The 22,654-nt window shown below is 32.1% G+C and overlaps 1 protein-coding gene across 2 annotated transcripts in view; it reads right to left on the bottom strand.

The window, feature by feature from the left end:
• Nucleotides 1–22,654, bottom strand: part of robo1 (roundabout guidance receptor 1) — a 309,799-nt gene that overhangs the window by 91,557 nt on the left and 195,588 nt on the right. For both annotated transcript variants that reach the window (XM_076404503.1, XM_076404502.1), the window contains exon 2: nucleotides 17,264–17,572. In XM_076404503.1, the coding sequence (XP_076260618.1) occupies nucleotides 17,264–17,572 (309 nt within the window). The remainder of the gene's footprint in view (nucleotides 1–17,263; nucleotides 17,573–22,654) is intronic.

The raw sequence follows: 22,654 nt of genomic DNA, 5'->3' as shown, positions 1-22,654 counted from the left end.
GAAACTCATATAATAATACTTATTGTCCATGGGCAGATTGTTGAAGTTCTAAGAGATTAATATATATATATATATATATATATATATATATTCTGCAACTATTTATCAATAAAGCCCTTTTAAAGCAAAACAAAATTATTAGATTACCATCTAAGCACCAAATAATTAAAGCAATTTTAAATTACAGTGGCTTCAGTTTCTTAAAATTACGTTAAATGTTTGGACTTTATTCCCTATTATCTTGGAATATTCAGAGTATTTATATTTTAACAAGGCTTAACATCAATCTTTACTTTATGTTATAACTATATTTGTCAAGGCAATAAAATGTTTCAACAGATCCCTTTTCGTCTGTTTTTCATTAAACGAACAAAAGTGCCTAAACTAACACTTCCACACAGCCCATAAATTTTACTACATATGTACAGTTTTACGCTCTAATCAAAAGCAGTCGTAAACTTGTTGGTAAATATGTTTCTTGGCAAATAAATCCACGCATAAAGAAGAAAAAAAAAGCGATTTAACGTCAAAGGACAAACGTTTCAGTTAATCCAGTCGAACATCTGGTGAGTTATCGTACACTTAAGTTATATTTTTTCAGGTAACAAAGCATTTAATTGATCATAACTTGTGTTTTCGCTGCGATACGTGCGGCTCCTTTTTGTGTTCGTGTTAGTTATTACAATTAACTATGAGAAATATGTGACAAAGCCGGGGAATTTTAAAGAGTCTCTTTGAAAGGAAACCCTGCAACACAATTTGCATACTATCTTGTTACACACTTGACAATGTCAGACCGCACACAACGTCCGTCACCGAAGAAGTTATTCAAATGTTGGTAAGTTAAGCAATGCCACTGTTAGCATCGCATTAAACCTTGATTATCCTTAACGATAGAGTGATTATTCAACAAATATAATTTAAATTATAATATCATTCATAGTTTCATGTTGTAACAAAAAAAATTATAAAAAAACTAGTGCTCGTCCTATTGAAAGGGAATCTTAAGAACTAATATTTACTAATCTTTCTTAAGTTGAATTTAATTAAATCTAATTTCCATTAAGTTTCCATAATCAACAAAGTATTGGTAAGTGTAAATTAATACATCAGTGAACAAAGATAATTTTCAGAAAATTATAAGATTATTTTCAGAACTGTAAAATTCAGTGCATCAAATATAAGTATGTATGACCTTTCTTTGCTTTTATCTTATAAATGAAGTATTACATGTTTGTATATGAAAACAAAGTATATATGATTAAAACAATTTTGAAATTGATATTTCACATTAGATGTTTATGAAAACAATTAAGTTATTTATTTTTACAATTTAGAAATGTATATGACGGAATATATTTACAATCGTATATTAGCTATTGATTTTTTCAAAACTTAGTCCTATAAATTAAATAATCAAAATATTTGATACAAAGTTCAAACAATAAAATGTCATATAGTCACATATCCTATAACACTAATCGTTTACTGTTAATAATTCATAATTTCTTGTAAATCTACCATAGTACATTGGCATATTTTCAAAATCAAAAACATCCATAATATTTTTTATTAAAAGGGAATAAAAGATAATTGGATGCTAAATCAGGACCGTATGGTGGATAATTAATCAAATTTACTTTTATAGTGCTTAAAAGTAACTCGTTAGAAATTACTTTTAACAGTTTTGAATTGTTAAATGTTTTTATTTAATTTAATATTTATTTAACAATAGAATATTAAATGATGTAAATATACCTTATCCATAAATATATCCCAGTTAGTTGTATTAATTCTGCACAATCTTGTAATATAAAAGGCAGCTCTTATTTTGTATAACTGTAGACTATTCCTACCAATTATTTTCATTTTTTTTATAAATTAGGTTTAAAGAAAATATTCTTTTCGGGATATATAAAAGTCTATGCTGTCTGAATTTATATTAACTAATAGCTTTGTTAGCCTTTTAAGTTTTTAAAATGTATCTTGAGACATATCAAGTTATTGTTGAAACATGTTAATGTCGAATAAATTTATAACTGGTGAAGCATTGTTTTTAAACTATGTGGTTCCTTTTTATATTCCATTTGAATCATAATTAAAAAAAAATAATTTGAAATTATTATGAGATTGTCGTCAAATTTGTTAATATTAAAAGTTGCTATGACAGGTCAATTCAAAAGTCTCCGATCTGACACATAGATGGCGCTACTAGAAATAAATATATATGTCTTTACTTAGTTCTAACCCTCAAAAGATGCGTGTATAAATTTGACAGCTGTCGGATCATTAATTTGTAAATTATACCATTTTGAGTGAAGCAACTTTATTGTGACTGTTATTGTGAAAAAAATTGATAAAAAGGAATGTCGCGTGTTGATAAAATATTGCTTTTTGAAGGGAAAAAATACAGTTGAAACAAAAACTTGGCTTGATGCCGAGTTTCCGGACACTGCCTCAGGAAAATCAACCATCTAGGATTGGTATGCTAAGTTTGGACGTGGTGAAATGAGCACCGAAGACAGTGAACGCAGTGGATGCTCAAAAGAAGTTACCGACGAAAACATTAACAAGTAAATTGAAAGTGAAAGAAATAGCAGACACTCTAAATATATCAACTGAAGGTGTACATCATATCATTCACGAATATTTGAGTATGAGAAATCTCTGTGCAAAGTGGATGCCGCGCGAGTTCACTTTTGACCAAAAACAACGACCAGTTGATGATTCGGAGCAGTGTTTGAAGTTGATCAAGCGTAATAAACCCGAGTTTTTGCGTTGATATGTGACAATGGATGAAACATGGCTCCATCATTTCACTCCGAAGTCCAATTGACAGTTATTCGAGCGGACTGTACACGATGAACCCGCTCCAAAGCGTGGGAAAGCGATCTGTCGGCTGGCAAGGTTATGGCGTCTGTATTTTGGGATGCGCATGGAATAATTTTCATTGACTATCTTGAAAAAGGAAAGGCCATCAACAGCGACTATTACATTGCATTATTTGACCGTTTGAAGGACGAAATCGCCAAAAAACGTACGCATTTGAAGTAAAAGAAAGTGCTGCTTCACGAAGACAATGCACCGTGTCACAAGTCAGTGAAAACGATGGCAAAAATCCATGAATTGGGCTTCGAATTGCTTCCTTACCCATCGTATTCTCCAGATCTGGCCTCCAGCGACGAGGGTCGCTATAAGCAATGTATCACCCTTGAAGGGAATTATGTTGAATAAAAAAAACTAATTTTGCTAAAGAAATGTGTTTTACTATGGTAGGCCGGGGACTTTTCAATTGACCTGTTATAGAATTGAAAACATTTTATGATATTTAATTTAATAACAGTAAATTCAATTTTTGCAAGCTTCATATTGGCATATCGCAATTCTGGCAAACGGTCAAAATCAGTAATAACGCAAGTCGGATGCGCAAACACATCCATCATATTCACCTGAACGGATTTTGATTGATGACCATGATAAACTACGAAAATTCTCCTTATATATTCTTATTTTCCATTAAAAATATATCTGGACTAACGATGCACATATGTGAGAAGTTTAGAAAATATCTAGTTTTATTAAATATGACAGATAATTCTTCATGTTTTTATAAATAAAGTTAAGCTTGATTAAATCCACATTCACAAATGGCTTTTTACAGCTGATTGAAGTCAACTAAAATGTTTAGATGAGACATTAACTAACAAAAGAAGTTTTGTAATAAATAAAGTTATCATTGTGCGTTATTATCACTCCATAATATATTATCACGGTAGCACATCGAATATATTAATGAAATTTAAATAATAATGTCTCATAACTATAAAACATATTTAAACATTGAGATCAGAGAAAGCGGACTTGAAATATTATTTTAAAAATATATATGAACGATTAAACTGTGATTTAAACTTATGTACCTGGATAAGTTATTAGTTTTATTTTAACTAATAATTATAGACTGAATTCCATATTGTTTAAACTTCAATTAAATTAAGATATACAGATCATTTTAACATAAGCAAAGTACAGAGAACAGTAATTCTTTTTAGAAATTCAATAAAACTCTATTCTAAATTACTTTATGACAGCAAAAACTGGAGATTTTGCTTTGTGGTCCTTGAAACCTGGTAGATGCTATAGAATTTCTATATTTTCCGAAAAAAAAACTAGCAGTTTTGGGTAACCAGAACGTTCAGAATCATGGGTATTTGTGGCACTATGTTTAGTTTTAGAATAAGTGTTGACTTTTCTATTGAAGAATCCACATATATGCTTATAAAACCTCTGATTAGCTTCAACTGTATTTCTTCCGATCAAAAAGCAACGCTAAATCAAAACACGAACTGTTATTGTTTTTAAAATAATGTAAAGTGCTTCATTATAATCACTTAAACTTGTAAAGACTTAATTGGAATGACGTAAACATTCATACGTATCATTTGAAGGATTTTTTAACAATTAATCTCCTAGAGCATCGACAACTACCCGTAGGCAATAACTATTATTATGTGATTTCAGTTATGTAATATAATATAACTATCCTGCCATTTGGTATCTTCAGAAAGTGATCTACTGTGCAACTTATAATCTAAATCTTATTCTAGATACTATTCTAACTTATTTTAAAGTCTATCCTAACTTATTCTAAAAACTATTCTAGCTTATTCTAGAGATTATTAAATCTCACTCAATGTATCTATTAATCAGTTCGTATGCACTTCACTATCATCGCGAACATTTAACTGTTTGGCGAGTGCATTGGGATACACTAATAGTCTTTTAGAGTACTTCGCACTAACACTCCGAATCACACTCGTTATGGGTTCCTAATACTTTATTCTGGAACTTCTGGAGGATATCTATGTTAGATTTGCTAGTAGTACCCTACAGCTCAATACCATAGGTTCAAATGGGGCAAAGTATTGACTTATAAAGCAAAACCTTTTTATCTAATGATAATTTATATTTACCCCCTGTTGAAAGGAAAATGCTATTGAAAAATCCTGTTGGACGAAGAGTTTTCTATAGGGTATTGTGATTGGCGATGAAAAGCGAACAACTATCCACTTAACACCAAAGCAGAATATTCATGGCCATCATGTCTTGCTGTGTATATTGGAGGAATCAGAACGGTGTAGTCTATTATGATCTACTGAAACAATTCAAATACAAACTCAATGCAGCAATAGTGTAACAAATGAATAACAATATAGAGTAACAGAGTCATCTTCCTGCATGACAATGCTAGACCACATGTTGCAAGAGTTGTGAAGGATACACTATTCCAGTTCTAATAGGAAGTTTTGCCGAACTCTGCGTGTTCACTAAACATATCGTCTTCTGATTATCACTTGATTGATAGGATGGCCCATGGCTTCGAAAGCCCGAAGATTGCTGAAACCAACATCCTTCTTTCGGTGCAGTTTTACCATGTTGGCAAAAAAATTGAAGGGAAAAATATTTTAACTAATTTTCATTGCAACTATATTTCTCAATAAATCCTCTTTGTAAGTAAAAACAATATTAAAGCAAAAACGTATTAAATAAAAGAAATAAGCATTAATATAAAATATTTAAAATGATACAATCTAATCCAAGAAAGTACCTGCTTCTTCGAACAACCGATACTTTACATACAAATTTCATAATATAAAAAACGACGGCATAAATCCAAAAATTCGCCTTCCACATATGACATCACGACCACTTAAGCGGCGCAAGGAATCGCGCAGAGACGAAGAACGTCGCTTAATATTCAGCACCAACCCCGAGTAAACATTGTAAAACGTTGATGCTGTTACACCTCGAATGCTAAAACGCCACGGCGGGACCTTTGTAACAGATAATAATCGCAGATTTATGAATGGTGCCGCAGTCTATAATCCGGGCACAGATTTGAAATTGTTGGTTTTTCGGCGATATCAAAGGAAATCATCTGTCAAATGTATCGCGCGCTTTGTCGTATTTACGAAAAACCAGCTTTTGTCGAAAATGCCACAGATAAGAAGAATTCCAGTCACTGTGTCGTTCGCGTTGTAAAACACGACATTTATAAGGTAAACGTATGTGTTTATTTTTCGGCGTTCATATTTGGTAAGCAGAAGGATAAGGAAATCGTAATAAACAATCAATATTGTCATAAGTTTGGTAACGGTTCTATAGTTACAAAATATGAAAGTGTTCTTTGTATTTCCTTATTAATATATAAAATTGCTAAATTATTTATTGTTTCATCTTCATTGTATTTACATAAGATTTTTTATTAATACATTACTCGCTCTAGAAAGCCACCAAACATCCAAAACGATCATGTCCATACAGTCTACCTATTAGAGGCCTACGTGAAAATTGGGGACACGCAATCAAAAACAAGCGCAAGCATTTTCCGACTATCTAGAGAAACCTTCAAACCAAATCAAAGTGTTATTGAGTATAATTTTGTAATTATACTATTTGTACGTCGAAAGAAGTAACCAAAGTTATCAAAGTTGATATTATTCCAAAGAAAACACCAGGTTATGACTTAATAACGACAATTTCTACAAAATCTACTAGGAAACGGATTTAGTTCACCAACCAAATCAATCAATGTAGCCTTTCAATTAAAACATTTCCCAGGCGTTTAGAAAATGGCTGAAATTAACAGGATCCCAAAACATGGAAAATCACCAAATGAAATCACTACTACCGGTAATATCTTAGGTATATAAAAACTCCTGTTGAAAAGAATAAAACCGATTATAGGGGGAAATAATCTAATATCTACACATTACTGTAGATTTGTTAACAAACATTCAACAATTGAGTAGGCGCCTAAAACAACAGATGTAATTGAAGAAGCTTATGAAACTGGGATCAAATAGAGGAAAATGTATTGGTTAATTGGAAGAAAATCATAATTATCGATACATCGAGAAGTCAATTATGGGGATATTCCGCGAAAACTAATATAAATATTATGGAAGTTTTCCAGAACAAAGTTGTGAGAAGTATTGTAGTTGCACCCAGGTACTATAGGACAGATTACTTACACCGAGACCTTCAGATACCGACTGTCATTCAGGAAATCAAGAAAATCACAAGCAGACATGAGGACAGAGTTCATTCTGATGTTAATATTGAAGCAATACAACTCTTGGGTAACACCAGGATAAGACACACTTAAAAGAATAATATAATTTCACTTCGTGTAGCGTATTGTATGTTAGTGAGGAGCATTTCATATAAAAGCAATAGGAAGGTCGATGCGCCCTCCTAGATACATACATAGATTAAAGTTATTGTAAAGACAAATTGTAGGTTAGTCAGCAATGACTAATAACAATGAATGAATAATAATTTTAAAACATATTTCGTAGAAAATTGTGATAAATGAATTCCATAAGCCCATTAGGTTTAAGAACTTGCTTGTACAACACCAACTTATTACAGACGGATAATTCCACATTCAATTCCACTTCTTTTTTTCTTCTTAATGTTTTCCTCCCAATAGTCTTTTATTGTAGAATAGGCTTATTCTTGACTTTTTCCTTTGGATCTAAACACTCTGGCTGAAATTTAAGTGTTGTAATTTAAATGTAAAAGTTGCTTGTTGCTATGGTAATATTTTGTGAAGTTTGTGGATGAGTCTTCTATGATATACCTTGTGGAGTGGTCGGGAAATATAGCTGAGTAATGTTTTTACATTCGTAGGCTGTTCGTGTTTTTTTTTAAAGATAATATAAATATTAAAAACATAATTAAAAGTTTCTTGCTTTAATTTACTTTTTGGATTTTAGAAGGAATAACATTCGAACAATGGGTAGTTGGAACTTAGGATGCTCCAATGATAGTTTTCCAGGATATTATGTAGATTTTACGGTTAATAGCTGAAAAGGATTGGTTTCTTGAATTTATAGATATTATAAAATTATATTTTTTAAATATTTCAATCTGATATAAACTAAAATTGCTGGTAAAAAGAACGACCGAAATGGAGTCAACAAACCCTTAATTTTAATAACAATTATTTATTCACTATATTTTCAGATATGACTCCCATCTATTTTTATTAGTCTGTGGGCCGTAAAAAATACGATATTTGACTAAAATAAAATGTTGTAATAGAAAATATGATCCAATAGAAGCGGTTGTCGCAAAACACAATAAAATTACAGATATAATTAAGACAGAGCAACCATCATAACCACGGCACAAACGTAATTTACGTTTAATCAAGTACCCGGCATCAAACCGAAATGATCTGGGCCTTAAACAAAGCGCTTCCTGTTCGAAATATCACCCTTAATGAGTTAATTGCACCATGGGAATGAAACTGAACGAGCACGATTCGGCGACGCGTTAAAACCGACAGCGAGCACTTCAGAAACGATGGAAACAAAATCGTGAACACCAAACGACAATTCACCTCGCTCACCTGAAAACGGCACATAAATAATGACACAGCTCTCTCCCCCTATCGGAAACCATCCTCATTACTATTGACAGTTTCCTTAAAAGCCTCCCCCGTCTGAAGCTCGCTTGACTTACGGGCTTCCGATGATGAGGCGATAAAGCCTGGAGGGGGGCCGCCAAATTGATAACGTCGCCGTCGCCGCCCCCCCTTCGGTCGTCTCCAACGGGGAAGCGACTTCCTGAATAATGGAGAAACGCTCGAGATATCCCGCATTAATTTTCGGAAATTTATTGCCGGATAAATTATTCAATTTTGTTAGTTCTTTTCTTATTTTTCTTTTAGAGTCCTGTTTCATGTTTCAAAAGTCTCATTGAGAATATTGAAGAATTTAAAGTACCGTCATCAATCTTATTGGTATTGAGAACTCTTGAAGCGCGATTTTATGTAGCATATTTTTTTATGAAATCTATATTTTGTAATAATATTCTAGAAACGCATTTTTTTATTCATTATAAAGTCTGATTTTTATCAACAAAGGTTTATCTGGACTAGTCCTACTGTTTAACGTGGGTTCCGAACCACTGTCCTCGGCATTAAGCCTACCGACTGGCCAGTGACCAACTTATAGATCATCCCAGAAGAAGAAGTGCAAAATGACAGTTATTTCGTTTCATGTTACAAAATTTGCATTCAGAATGTTGAAGAATGTTAAGTATCGCCACCAATCTTATTGGTGTTGAGAACTCTTGGAAGGTATAGATTTATATAGCAGATTTTCTTATCAAATTAATACTTCCTAATACTGCCTTATCAGCATTTATTCAATTTTAATAGTTCTTTTCTTATGTTTTTAAGCCCTGTATCATGTTTCAAAATTCGCATTGAGAATGAGGAATGTCAAATACCGCCATGAATGTTATTGGTATTGAAAGCTCTTGTTCAATAACATTCCAGAAGTGTAAAATTACAGCCTCAACAGCATTTTAAAGGGTTGTATTGAGGCCTTTTGCCTAAGTTGCATTTTTTTTATATATTTTAAAGTCTCCTTTTACGAACTATGAGTTTATCTGGATTGGACCTAAAGTTTAACGTGGGCTCCGAACCATGGTCCTCAGCATTAAGCCTACCGACTGGCTAGTGACCCCCTTTCGAAATCATCCCAGAAGACATTCGGTCTTACCCAGCCTGGTTACTGACGTAACTGGAATCATTTTCCTTGTCGGATTTTACACTCTTTCCTAGAACATTCACACATTTTAAACAATCACAAACATAAATTTACGACATTGCCCCAGCAGGATTCTAACCCGCGGCTATCGTAACAGTAGGAGGGCCGTCCCATCGCCTTTACCACTGCGCCACCAAGCCGGATGTTGCATTTTTTAAACAATATTATAGACAATCTGTTAATGTATGTACATCAAAGAAACGTTAATTGTGCAGGAGAACCCTAGGTACTCAATTTATCGCCTATTTGCACAAGGTCCATCTCATAAAATATACATTTTATAGAAGTAAAACTATATGTAAAATTGGGGCCAAGCTTATATTGTAATTGTCATCAGAGGCAAACATTATAAAATTGACATCGGTTTTGTTTTTCAAGTTTTTATTGAGAACCAGCTGATCCCACAGACATTGGTCCTTTTAGAGCTATGAACAGGATTTGAACTAGAATAAGTAGTTTAAAAAGACATGGTGTTTTTTGTAATGCTTTTTCATACATACTTTTGATTGTTAGTTTTATTGTCGGTCGATACCAGGTAGTATAATCATTTATCAATGAAACATTTGTCAATTTATCAAACGCGCGTAGTTTAAATAATCATTAAGTTTCCTTAAACTCTTCAATTTTCCTTAAGAACTTTCTACGGAGTATTAGAAAACTTGAATACTACTTGAAAAGATAAATGAAATCGGCAAAGTCGTTTTTAAATTTGGGTGTGACGAAGAGAAATACATATTCATTTTCATATATATTGATTATTCTTTTTTAGGGTGTTATTTATGTTAGATATGTTAGGAAGCTGAAGACATCTCCCATGAGGTTCAAGAAGATTATAACAAATTAAACTTCTAGGACTTCACTATAATACAAAATTATTATATGTTAACAGCTGGCAATGTGAATTACTTTTTCAGATAAGCGTTGTCTTTCTTGGTGACAACATTGTGGGTTGGATTCTTAATCTGGACATTGTTGAGGATTTGACATGAAATGATGAAATAATTATTTCAGTCCTGTTGGTAATTAGGCCGAGTAATACCACATACCTCATTGTTTGAAAGCGTACGTTAAGTAGTGGGCCCAGTTTAAATAATGTTAACACATAATATTGATTCTATATTAATAAACAAACAAAATACCACATCAAATATAGTTTATTTAATATTTCATCAAAATTATTCAAAAACATTCATTCACTTTACTAAATAAACTGGTTTTCAATATTATATTTATCAACATTTTATTTGCTTAAGCTAAAACGTTTATATTCAAAATATATACAAATTGTATTATATAAATGGATATTTATTTTTTTAATGAAAGTTATCAGTATATCAATATTGTATTTTGAAAAATATAAATACCACGGGAATATGGTGAGTGAGTGGTAAGATCGTAACAACTTAAAATATAAGTAAAGTGCTTGGTGGCGCAGTGATAAAGGCGATAGGACGGTCTTCCTACTATTGCGATAGCCGTGGGTTCGAATCTTGCTGGGGCATGGGTCGAAAATTTATATTTATGATTGTTTAAAATTTGTGAATGTTCTAGGCAAGAGTGTAAAATTCCGACAAGGAATATGATCCCAGTCACGCCAGTAACCAGGCTGGGTAAGACCGGATGTCCTCTGGGATGATTTCTAAAATTGGTCACTCGCCAGTCGGTAGGCTTAGTGCTGAGGATCGTGGTTCGGAGCCCACGTTTGACTGTAGGTCCAGTCCAGATAAACCCATAGTTGGTCTCTCATCTCCTTTTGGTGATTTAAAAATATATTTAAAAAAAATATCAGTAATAGAAAGCCTGAAGAGCATCGATTTTTTATCTTAACTAAAGTGGTGATTAATTCAACTAAATATATTTATAAGTTGTAATAATTTAAATTATTTAAGTAATTTTATAATTTATTTTCAGAATATGAAGTATTACCAAAATATTTCTTAATAAAAAATGGCGGCTTCAAGGGATCTCAGTTTAAAGAATTTAATTAATTCATATATTTTCCAATAAGCAAACAAAATATGAAATACCAAGATATTGAATTAATTTTATTTGCTCCGTTCTTCTGCACTGGAATGTTAAAAAAATATAAATAAAAGTTTACGAAAAGAAAGTATAAGTAAATAAAGTAAAATATATTATTATAAGGAAATTAAACAGTAACTTAACATCGAACATATTAGTGACAACCTTTAAGCTAAGAAATATACTAATTTGAGAAATATTAGTAATTATAATCAAGTAGACGATGCTAAATAATAAACGTACCAAATATTTTGACCGTAGTTTTTCAATGCCAGGTTTAGACGGGAAATGGAAATGAAGAAGAAGAAGAAATGTGAGAAATTGACCAAATTGTTCTGGTTGTTCATTTTCTATTACCAATAACCAAAAAATTGCTCTATAAGAAAAAACTGAAGGCTACGCAGACCTATTGGATTCTCAGATAGGTCTTATTCAATCTGCCCAAATACTTCTGAATTGGTCTCTCAATCAGCCCAGTGAACCTTAGTTGGTAAGAATGAAACTCTAAAATGTAAGTTATATATGTCTAAATATTTCTATCTACCACTTGAGATCTTTTGCAAAATAACAAATATAAAGAGAATACGAAAAGTCTCACAAAAACAGCTTTTCATATATTTTGCTAATTTGATTTTTTCAATTATACATTTCATTATTCATTAATGCTTTGCTTCTCATTTGCTGTGATGCAGCAACCAGTGCATTTTGTAGATAGGGTGATGCTACTACGTCAGTATGGCTTCATTTACTTCACGTGACCTTATTATATAGTTATAGTTAAAAACCTTATTAAACCTTCAAAAAATTATCTTTGGTGGTAGTTTTACACTTAGCAGTTATTTTGTTTTTTTTTTATTTTGCTTTATGACTTAATTACTGGCAAAATTTTAAAAGAACTATCAGAAAAGGGTATAAAACTATTAACATTTATATTTAATGCTATGCTACGAATTAATTACTTCCCTGGTATCTGGAAAATAGCTAAAATATTAATGATTCTTAAACCAGGAAAAATACCAGAAGATGTGACCTGTGTAAGTAATATATGTCTAAATATTTCTATCTACCACTTGAGATCTTTCGTAAAACAACAAATATAAAGAGAATACGAAAAGTCTCACAAAAACAGCTTTTCATATATTTTGTTAATTTGATTCTTTCAATTATACATTTCATTATTCATTAATGCTTTGCTTCTCATTTGCTGCGATGCTTTCAACCAGTGCATTTTGTAAATAGGGTGATGCTACTACGTCAGTATGGCTTCATTTACTTCACGTGACCTTATTATATAGTTATAGTTAAAAACCTTATTAAACCTTCAAAAAATTATCTTTGGTGGTAGTTTTACACTTAGCAGTTATTTTGTTTTTTTTTTATTTTGCTTTATGACTTAATTACTGGCAAAATTTTAAAAGAACTATCAGAAAAGGATATAAAACTATTAACATTTATATTCAATGCTTTGCTACGAATTAATTACTTCCCTGGTATCTGGAAAGTAGCTAAAATATTAATGAGTCTTAAAGCAGGAAAAATACCAGAAGATGTGACCTGTGTAAGTTATATATGTCTAAATATTTCTATCAACCACTTGACATATTTCGTAAAACAACAAATATAAAGAGAATACGAAAAGTCTCACAAAAACAGCTTTTCATATATTTTGCTAATTTGATTTTTTCAATTATAGATTTCATTATTCATTAATGCTTTGCTTCTCATTTGCTGTGATGCAGCAATCAGTGCATTTTGTAGATAGGGTGATGCTACTACATCAGTATGGCTTCATTTACTTCACGTGACCTTATTATATATAGTTATAGTTAAAAACCTTATTAAATCTTCAAAAAATTATATATATTAAATCTTCAAAAATATTAATTTGGTAGTAGTTTTACACTTAACAGTTATTTTGTTTTTTTTATTTTGCTTTAAGCCTTATTTCTTGCCGAACACACCTATTAATAAGATTGCTAATTGTATTAATGTTCAAATATATTTTGGAGCCGTAAGTATTTGAAATACTAATCGCAAAATGTCTCAGTATTTGAAATACCAATTTCATATTACGTTTTAAAAAATAATTGAAATACTAACCAACCCTGAATATTGGTAATTCGGCAAGAACCATTCAAGACCTGGAGCATTGTTAAAGCGCCTTGGTATATTAATTATTAGGAATGAGTTTAGGTCTCATTTACAAAAAAATATCAAAATGTCAGTGAAATGATGTAGAATGTCTAATCACGTGGTAGCAGTATGAGTTCAAGACAGAACTAAAGACATTTAATTTGGTTTTAATTTTCAAAGCATTTCGACAGTCTTTCCAAAACATAAAAAACACTAAAAATGAGAATTTATAGAAAGTCGAAATTTTTGAAAAAAATGATTACATGGCAAAGTTGCACCTGGGGGGCTTCGCTGGTGGGAGGGGGGCAGTTAGGTTTAGTTTTACGGGCCGTGCGTGATGTGGGCTTCCGCAATATGGGGGAGTGTCAATTTGAAATTAATGGCTCGAGGGCGAACGTATACCTTTAATTAAAGTTTGCCCGTAAGTAATTTTGTACCGGTTTTGGGGAAAGAAATGGATGGCGATAGCAAAAACCTCCAACGAATTTTCCGGGGCTGCGTCGGACTTATGTTCCATGTAACACGAAAATGATTTGATTAGAAATGGCAAGGCCTCCGACGATCAGATTAGCACGTTATATTTATATTCTTTTAATTACGGCGGCTTTCGCGCTAATTAATCAAAATAAATAAAGGAACGACACGTTTTATATGGAAATTTAGAAGCCGATATTAAAAATAGCATCGTTCATTATTCATAACGATCAAAATGTAATTAAATAAAACGTCACAAGTGAAGAACAATGCTAGTTCACTCCTTCTCAGTATATAAAGTTAAATAAAACTTCAACCACGGTTTAGAGATTGTCTGTATTCGTTTAATATCGACGGTTTTCACTTCATTGTGTGACATTCGAACGATCTAGACTAGGGATGTCGAAAAAATATCGATATTTTTGGATATTTTTTCAAAACAGTTAAATATACTTTCTAAAATTATTTATTTAAAAACATTATAAAAATCCTTTTAATTATTTTTTATATTAATAACCAATTTTAAAGGTATAGTGAATTTTGGTGCTTAATATCATAGCTTTGTAAACTATCGCTACTTTTTAAAATATTTACAGAATATCAATATTTTGCTCGAGTTTCTTGATTAATTTTTACCTTCTATATGTGATTATTGATTTGGATATACGATTCCTATTGTTTTTATTCACTTATATTACGTAGAGAATTAAGTATTATATTCTTACTTGTACCTTTCAGGTTTTAACTAGTAGGTAATAATGGATCAGTCACTTAGTTGTGAATAGGTATAGATATTGGGGAAATTTTGTCCAGATTAGTATATGTTCTATTATATATTTTAATTTTGCAAATGTAAGGTAGATATATTCAACTCTATAGTGAAATAATTATATTTAGATAAGATTGAGCCTATGAAAGTAAAATATCAGTACTGATACACATACACAGTACAGAAATATCTGAGTGAGAAAATTGAAGATTTTAAAATATTGAAAGATAATATTGACAGAACAGCAAGGTTATGGGCACCTTGTTGGTACATTGTGGCTGATTACATTTATGCCAATAAGCTTATCAAAATTTTAATTATATTTTAATTTAAGGGGATATTTTGGAATAACCTGTGTCGGTTAATAGGGTGAGGTTCATGCTAATGTTATTATAGCTGCAGTAACAAAATTATGATGAAATTATGAAAAAATGATGACTAAATTCAAGATGTCTTGCAATATATTATTCAGCTGTAGCCCCCATAAACTCCTGGCTGTTTGCAGGGTTGAAAGAAAGTTTGGCTCAAATGAAGAACCGAAACCTGAACATATAAATCGTTCAGTTAAAAAGTGACAAATTTTTGAATTCATTATATTAATCCTGTTGAATAAAATTTAATTTATCATCAAAATTGTTATTTTATAGGAGTTGCTTTATAAATAATTTACAGAATACTTTAATCATGTTATTTTAAAGTCTTAATTAAAAAACTACTAAAAGCCAAATTATACAAAAATTGTGTCATCACAACTTCGAAAATGTTTACGCATCATCAAGCCCATATAAAATTATAAGGGTTATTAAAATGACTAATTGTTACAATTACTTGCTTTATATATATAAATGTTGTTGATATATGAAATAAATTGAATAATAAATAACGGCGGGCTGTATTTGTTAATTAACTCTAGATCTATACGATCAGGGAAATTACAATGAATGCATCGGTGGTTCGTCGAACACAATTTGTTTTTAGTAGCCATTATTTCCTGTAGTCTGTTTATGACGTTGGTATATTGTATTTTACAGTGCAAATATGGGCGGAAAATATTTTTTCGTCCATTCAATATGAATTGAGGAATTGAATAAAATGCTATTCGATTTTTTAATTTAATAAATACAAATGTCAATTTTTTGTTATGTGTTATATATTATTTTAGATTATATAGACGTACATATAGGGTATAGACAAAGTAATATGGACACCATGCAATATAGTATATCTTATTGCATGTTGGCAATATTGAAATAATGCGATGCTGTTGATGCACATGGCCAAAGAGGTTTAGTTTTGGTTCGAGGTACATCAGAATGTCATCAAACATCTTGTCCAGTCTAATCACCAGACCTCAAAGTAATTGAATCGTTATGGCGAGTTGTAAAACAGAGCGTGAGGAGTTGATGTCCATCTTCATCATTACTGAATCAATTAGAGGATGTTTTGGTGCAAAATGGGGACATTATTATGCATTAGGGGGGTGTAGATGCTTCATAAAAATCATTTTTATGTTTCATAAATCGATAGAACAACTGTTCAAGAATATACTTTAAAAACTTCAAAGTGAAATTCCAAAGAATTTGATAGTTATAAGAGTTTTAATGAGCATAAGAATAAGAAAAAAAAAAAGAACAGAGAGAAAAGAAAAAATGAAAGAGGAAAGTAGCAACGAAAAAAATTAATATTTATCGAGAGATGATTTATTCGATAGATGTTCTATTTTCTGTATGGATTCTCTATTCTCTGTATAGATTTTTATTTCTTAGCATAATATGTTTAAATATACATAATCTAATAGAAAAAGTAAATTCGGTTTATTCTATCTGATGGCTCTAAAGTAGCATATCTTTTTTATTTGGAATAAAGTCGGTTCAAGGCTTTAGTGAGTTGATATACTTATATTATAATATATTTATTTCCGCATCTTATTAATAACACTTATTTACTGAAGCCATACTGCGCATATAGATAATGTAACGTCATTCGGTTATTCAAAAAATACAGTGCGAATGGAATGAATGAATGGACAGTGGAGCAATATGTCATCGAACATTACCTTATGCAACTGTCGTTTGTTCCCGTCTCTGTAAAGCTCTCTCAATAATCTAACAAAGGTTTCAATACAGACTTCTGAAAGTCACTTGATTCAGCTTTTGTCCAAAGACACAGAGTGTTTTACAGAATTTTCAAAAACACGAAACTATTTTTTCCTCTACACATTCTTATTAAGATGACTAACCTGCTACTTGAAGCGTCGCATTTCTACTGGTCACCGTTCCCGCTTTATTCTTCGCCACGCACCAATACACTCCAGCGTCCTGCTCCTTTTTACTGTTCATCGTCCGTAAGAAAAAAAGAGATCCAGCCGGCAAGAGGACTCGGTGCGATTTATTGTCGGTCGGCGACGTTTTCACCGGCTCCCCATCCTTGTACCATTCAATTACTGGATCTGGTCTGCCTTCGGCCTTGCAGTTTAACGTTACCGGTTCGTTTTTGGCCACTATGATATCGGAGGGATGTTCAGTGATTCTCGGAGATCGAAAAGAACCTGGAATAGAAAATAAATTGTTATTTTAGGTTATATTGTTACTTTGGATGAACTTATCAGACAGCCCCGGTAATTTCTGGGGAGGTCATGAGACAACAAGTCCGGGTTTATGCTCCCCTTGTCTATTTTGACGTGTATATTTGTACAAAAGTATAACTTAAGCATACAGAGGGAGAGACGTAATGGCTAGGGGAAGGATACACACGGAAATACTGGGGGATAAAGTTAGAGAGCACAGCAAAGGGCTATTAAAGGTGTGTAATTTAAAAAGAACAGTAACTTGGATGGGATGGAGTATTTAATTTGAAATAATACACAGTATCTACAGGAAAAACGGTATTTTTATTTTTTAAGGTGCTACAATCATAGTAACATTGAAAGTATGTTAAAATATTTTATCATCAATGAAAATGGAATTAAAACTTCTATAATGCTCCAGTAAACATTTTACACCTAAAATTTATTTTAATTGGTACAAAAATGTTTTTGAGGTCTAAAATATAACTCTAAACCAACAACACAAGAAGTGTAAAATCATGACGTGTTAAATACAAATTAAATATAATGAATTGTATTCTGGAAAGCGTTTAATTTACGCTACAAATTGTGTGGTTATTCTTCATTTAAAACCAATTTAACCAACTACTCATCCACTTTGTTCCTTTAAATATAAAAATAAAAAATACCAAGGAAGCTTGATTGCAGTTTGCATGTAACAATCTATTCAAAATATTGAGAGTGAGAAACACAGCAGTTAGAGATCAATGAAGGTACAATGCGTCAAACAACGTAGAATGCATATTTTAATGATTGTGTATTGTGAGTGAGTTTTTACAATTAATAATTTTGTTGTTCTTTAAGTAAATAGATATTTTTATACCACTGTTAACGATAATCACTCAATATTATAACATCATATCAATACATTTCTCCAAATTAACTTAATTATTATTTTAATTATTGGTTTATCAACAATTAAATTAATAACAAAGCATCTTCAGTATTCGGATTTTATATTTCAGAGTACAATGGAGCCAGCGTATCAGGTGTATTTAACAAGTAATGAAAAATTTTATACACAGATCTCAGACACGGCAAAGATAGAATGTACCAATAAATAAATACAAATAAGATATGATAATTGTGTTTTAATCTACAATCAATTTTTTTTAATTTGAATAGTTATTGTAGTAAACAATACAAGCAAATAATGAAACTAATGAATTAATATACCTATTCTTACAGTTAATAAATTCAAAGAATAATAAAGAATAACTCTTCAATTTTTTTTATTGTATTTTACATTAGATATGCTTAATATAATCTTGGGCATGTTAAAAAGAAACTAGTGAAACTTGTATAAGACTAAAAAAGTGCGGTAATTGTTTAGATGAATTAACACACCATAATGAATAGTTACTATGCAAGAAATTCTTGAAGTCAGTGTGAATCTATGGTGTGCAATCATGGGGCTGCACAAAGAAATCTAATATTAACATGATTCAAACTTACTAAGGTTCCTCGTAGAATTGTTAACTCTCTATGGTAAAGGCTAATTCAGTTTGGGTAAATTTCAGCTATATTAGAGCTGGACTTTAAGAACAATATGAAGCAAAAATTACTAGATGTAAAAAAATAACACTTGTACACTATGCAAGCTCGAGGTTGTTGTGGTTTAGTAACCTTATTTCATGTTTTAACTTGAAATCGTGGATAAGTTCGTAAATCCACTTGATCTCCAGGCTATCGCGAAGTTCTTCGTTGATTAAGTAACGATAAGTCAAAATACGCGTTATAATTGACTAATAAAGCAATCTCTTTGATTTTAGGTCAAGTTGGGAGTATATTCCGACTGACCACTACAGTTCCTCGATTCTGAATCTGATCTGCTCTGTTTCTGTTTAACGTTAATGTTTTTTAATCGTGCAGTAATTATGAACGAAGAATTTATAAAAATAATTATAAAATATTAATACATAATCAATAAAAAAAACTAATAATAAGAAAACTATTAAGCTAAGTAATTTGGTCTAATTTTCGTTACGGGTTTTGATTTCAGTTGGTTTCAGGTAATTATTACAAATATTTAAAAAACCAGAAAAAAATATAGCAAATTTTAGGTGCTAAATTAAAATTCGCGTATATTATTCTGTGTTGAGCATCTACGAGTTTTCGAACAGTCACTGGTGAAATCTAAGTTCTAAATTTTCACCCTCGATTAGACACAGTAAATACAAGCACAAGCAGCTGCTTCCAAATTCATTGCCTAATAGATGCAATAAAAAATAAATCGAAAAGGACAAAGACAGAGAGAGACACAGAGAGAGAGAGAGAGAGAGAGGGAGAGCGCGTAATGGTCGTGAGACCTAAAGGATAGAGAGTAACGGGGGAATATCCGGAACGTGGGTAAACCTCCACGTGTCCAAGACTCGCCCCGACTTTCGGTAATTGATGGCCCTAATTACCGACTCAACTTTGATCGCGAGCGCACACAACACAAACGCACACGTCGTGCGTCCGGGTCCGCGGGAAGGGGGAAGGCGGGGTCGACGGGTTATCCTCGAAAACTCACCCTCGACGTGAAAGAAATTTAATATAGGCCGTTTTTGTCGTTTCGGGCGACGACGTGGGCTTTACGAGCGACGAAAAACGCCGGGAAAGCTGTTTTATTGCAGGATGGCCGGTCATTTTTTTTTGAATATGCTGCGAGAAAAACTGCCCAGCCAAGCAGGGTCCCCGAGACGCTTTCGCATTTTTTTTTATTAAACTCGACACATGCCTCGACATCTCGTCCTGTCCTCTTTTATTCCGGTCGCCGCGACAGAATAATAAAACCAGAAAGGTTAACCGCTCCTTGATCGAGATTTTTTTCCCCGTAGAAATATATCGGCAGTATCTATTGCCGTTCAGAAATAGTACGGCAGAATTTATGCTTTTTACAACCTTATACGGAGGGTTTTGTCAAGTGCGTGACGGCGTTCTTATCCCTAGTTTATTTATACTTTCGATTTATCTTCAACAAAAAAGTATTTGAGATCGTTTTCTACCCACTATAGATTATTCGTTAATATAAACAATTACTAGTAACGTAATTAAATCATATATATTTAGGGGTTGCTATTTAGAATTTTTAGTCTAGTAATGAAAACACAGTAATTTATTAACGAAAATAGCTTTATTGGCTTTCAAAGTATTTTCCATGACGATCAATACATTTTGCATGCGCTTGTACTAATCTTGATATTTATTACACTATAATTAAGGTACCTCCAAAACATGGCCAAAAAACTTTAGCCGCAAAATTTATTTTTGATATGCGAAGTTATTTGGTCGGAAATGTATGCAGCATAACCTATCAACTCGGCCTGTCAAATAGGTTTAAGTCGACTTTGAGAGTCTTTGAGTTTGTTCGTATTTTGCTGCGTATAGACCGACCCAACGAAGGACAACGACTGAGATTCGGCGTTGGATATCGAACATTCGTTGGTCTACGATGTAACGTACATATTGCATTTGTTGTTATGAGCAAACGTTCGTTGTACGTGAAACCGTATTTTTCAACGACGACGGCGATTATAGTGTATATACATACCGTCCACACCGCATTCGTCGATACCATTTATTTCTTTTGGTGTTACCGACACTCTACGGAGTGCAAGCGAATATCAACCTTCTTCTTCTTAGAAACCTTCTTTGGCCGTCGTAAAACGGCCCAAAGAGAACTCGAAGTGTCCCAATATACCTATTCGTTGGCTTTCGTTGGCTCGGTCTGTATGCAGTATTTCAAGTAGCACTTAGGCAAATATTGTGTACCGTTCAGAATTCACTGTCCTGCAGTGCTTTAATCGCAGGGTTGTCATATGTTAGTTATTTCGAAGGCTTTTATTAAGTTTTGTCGGATATGACTCGTCTTGGAAGGTCCATACCGTGAATTATTGTTTTGTTTAGCGCTCATACGCATAGATCCAGTATTAGAAATCCATTATTTCTTGAACATTTCTTTGCACCAATAGACACGAGCACGCTTTTAGAGATTTTATCACATTAAGCCAGATCCTACGTGCACACGTTTTCTCGGAGCTAAATCAGATGATGATCATGATGATCTTGCAATACCACAACAAATGATCGTCCAGCAATCGCTCAACAAACTCTTGTCCCCGAGCAAACTGTGGCCATAATTATATTCGTGATATTAACGTTTTACCGTTGCTAATAGCTTGTTGTGGAAATACCATATCGATTTAAGTCCTATAAGCCAAAACATCTAGCTCAGATAAAGCACAACTTACGTTATTTTAAATAAAGCGTCGATCCAAATATATTCCCAGATATTTCATATTCTCTGCTTACGAGAGTAAATTATTAATTGATTTAGGGGAATCCTATTACTCAGAGTGAACGTCATATGAGGTTAGAGGTTACTTATGGCTGACTATACTTATATTCAAATGATTTCCTTTAATATCAATCCTTAACGATATAGGTATTTTCTCATTAGAATCAGATCTGAATACCAGAATCATCCGTATCGTCGATGTAACAAGTCGCTAACTAATTATAAGTACTACTATAATTTATATTAAAATATAATAGTTTAGAAGTAAATTAAAAATATATTTTTTATTTTTATTAATTTTATAACTGCCGTAGTCTGTAAAATACCGGGGAGATCATAAATCTCTTTAACAAGGAAAGAAAACATGTTAATGTTAGATGAATTAACAATCTGTAGCTGTGCGAAGCATTCTTTAACATAGTTTAACTAACAATAATTTAATATAGTTTATTCGAAATCGGACAAGAACATTGCAGTTCATAGTGTAAGGTTAAAAAATAACTGAAGTTGTTGGTATTTCTGTGTTCTGAAAATTATTTAGATTTTTTAATTTTTTGTCCGTGGTTGGTGACAACTCTAGCTTTAACGCTAGATTTAAGTTGCTCAAAACCCCCTAACCATGAACTACTACTTGAAAATTATGATGTTGCGAAAACACCCTTTATCCTAACTTGCTATAGTTTAGGTATCGCAGTCTAAGGTATAAGGTCACCAAGTACAACAAAATAAAATTGTTAGAAACA

The sequence above is a fragment of the Rhynchophorus ferrugineus genome, unplaced genomic scaffold (genome assembly GCF_030347505.1).
Source record: "Rhynchophorus ferrugineus isolate W39M unplaced genomic scaffold, kcgeb_rfMv2 rfM4, whole genome shotgun sequence".
NCBI classification, from domain to species: Eukaryota; Metazoa; Arthropoda; class Insecta; order Coleoptera; family Curculionidae; genus Rhynchophorus; species Rhynchophorus ferrugineus.
Note: the sequence above shows the minus strand (reverse complement) of the source record. Positions and strands in the feature narration are given on the sequence as shown.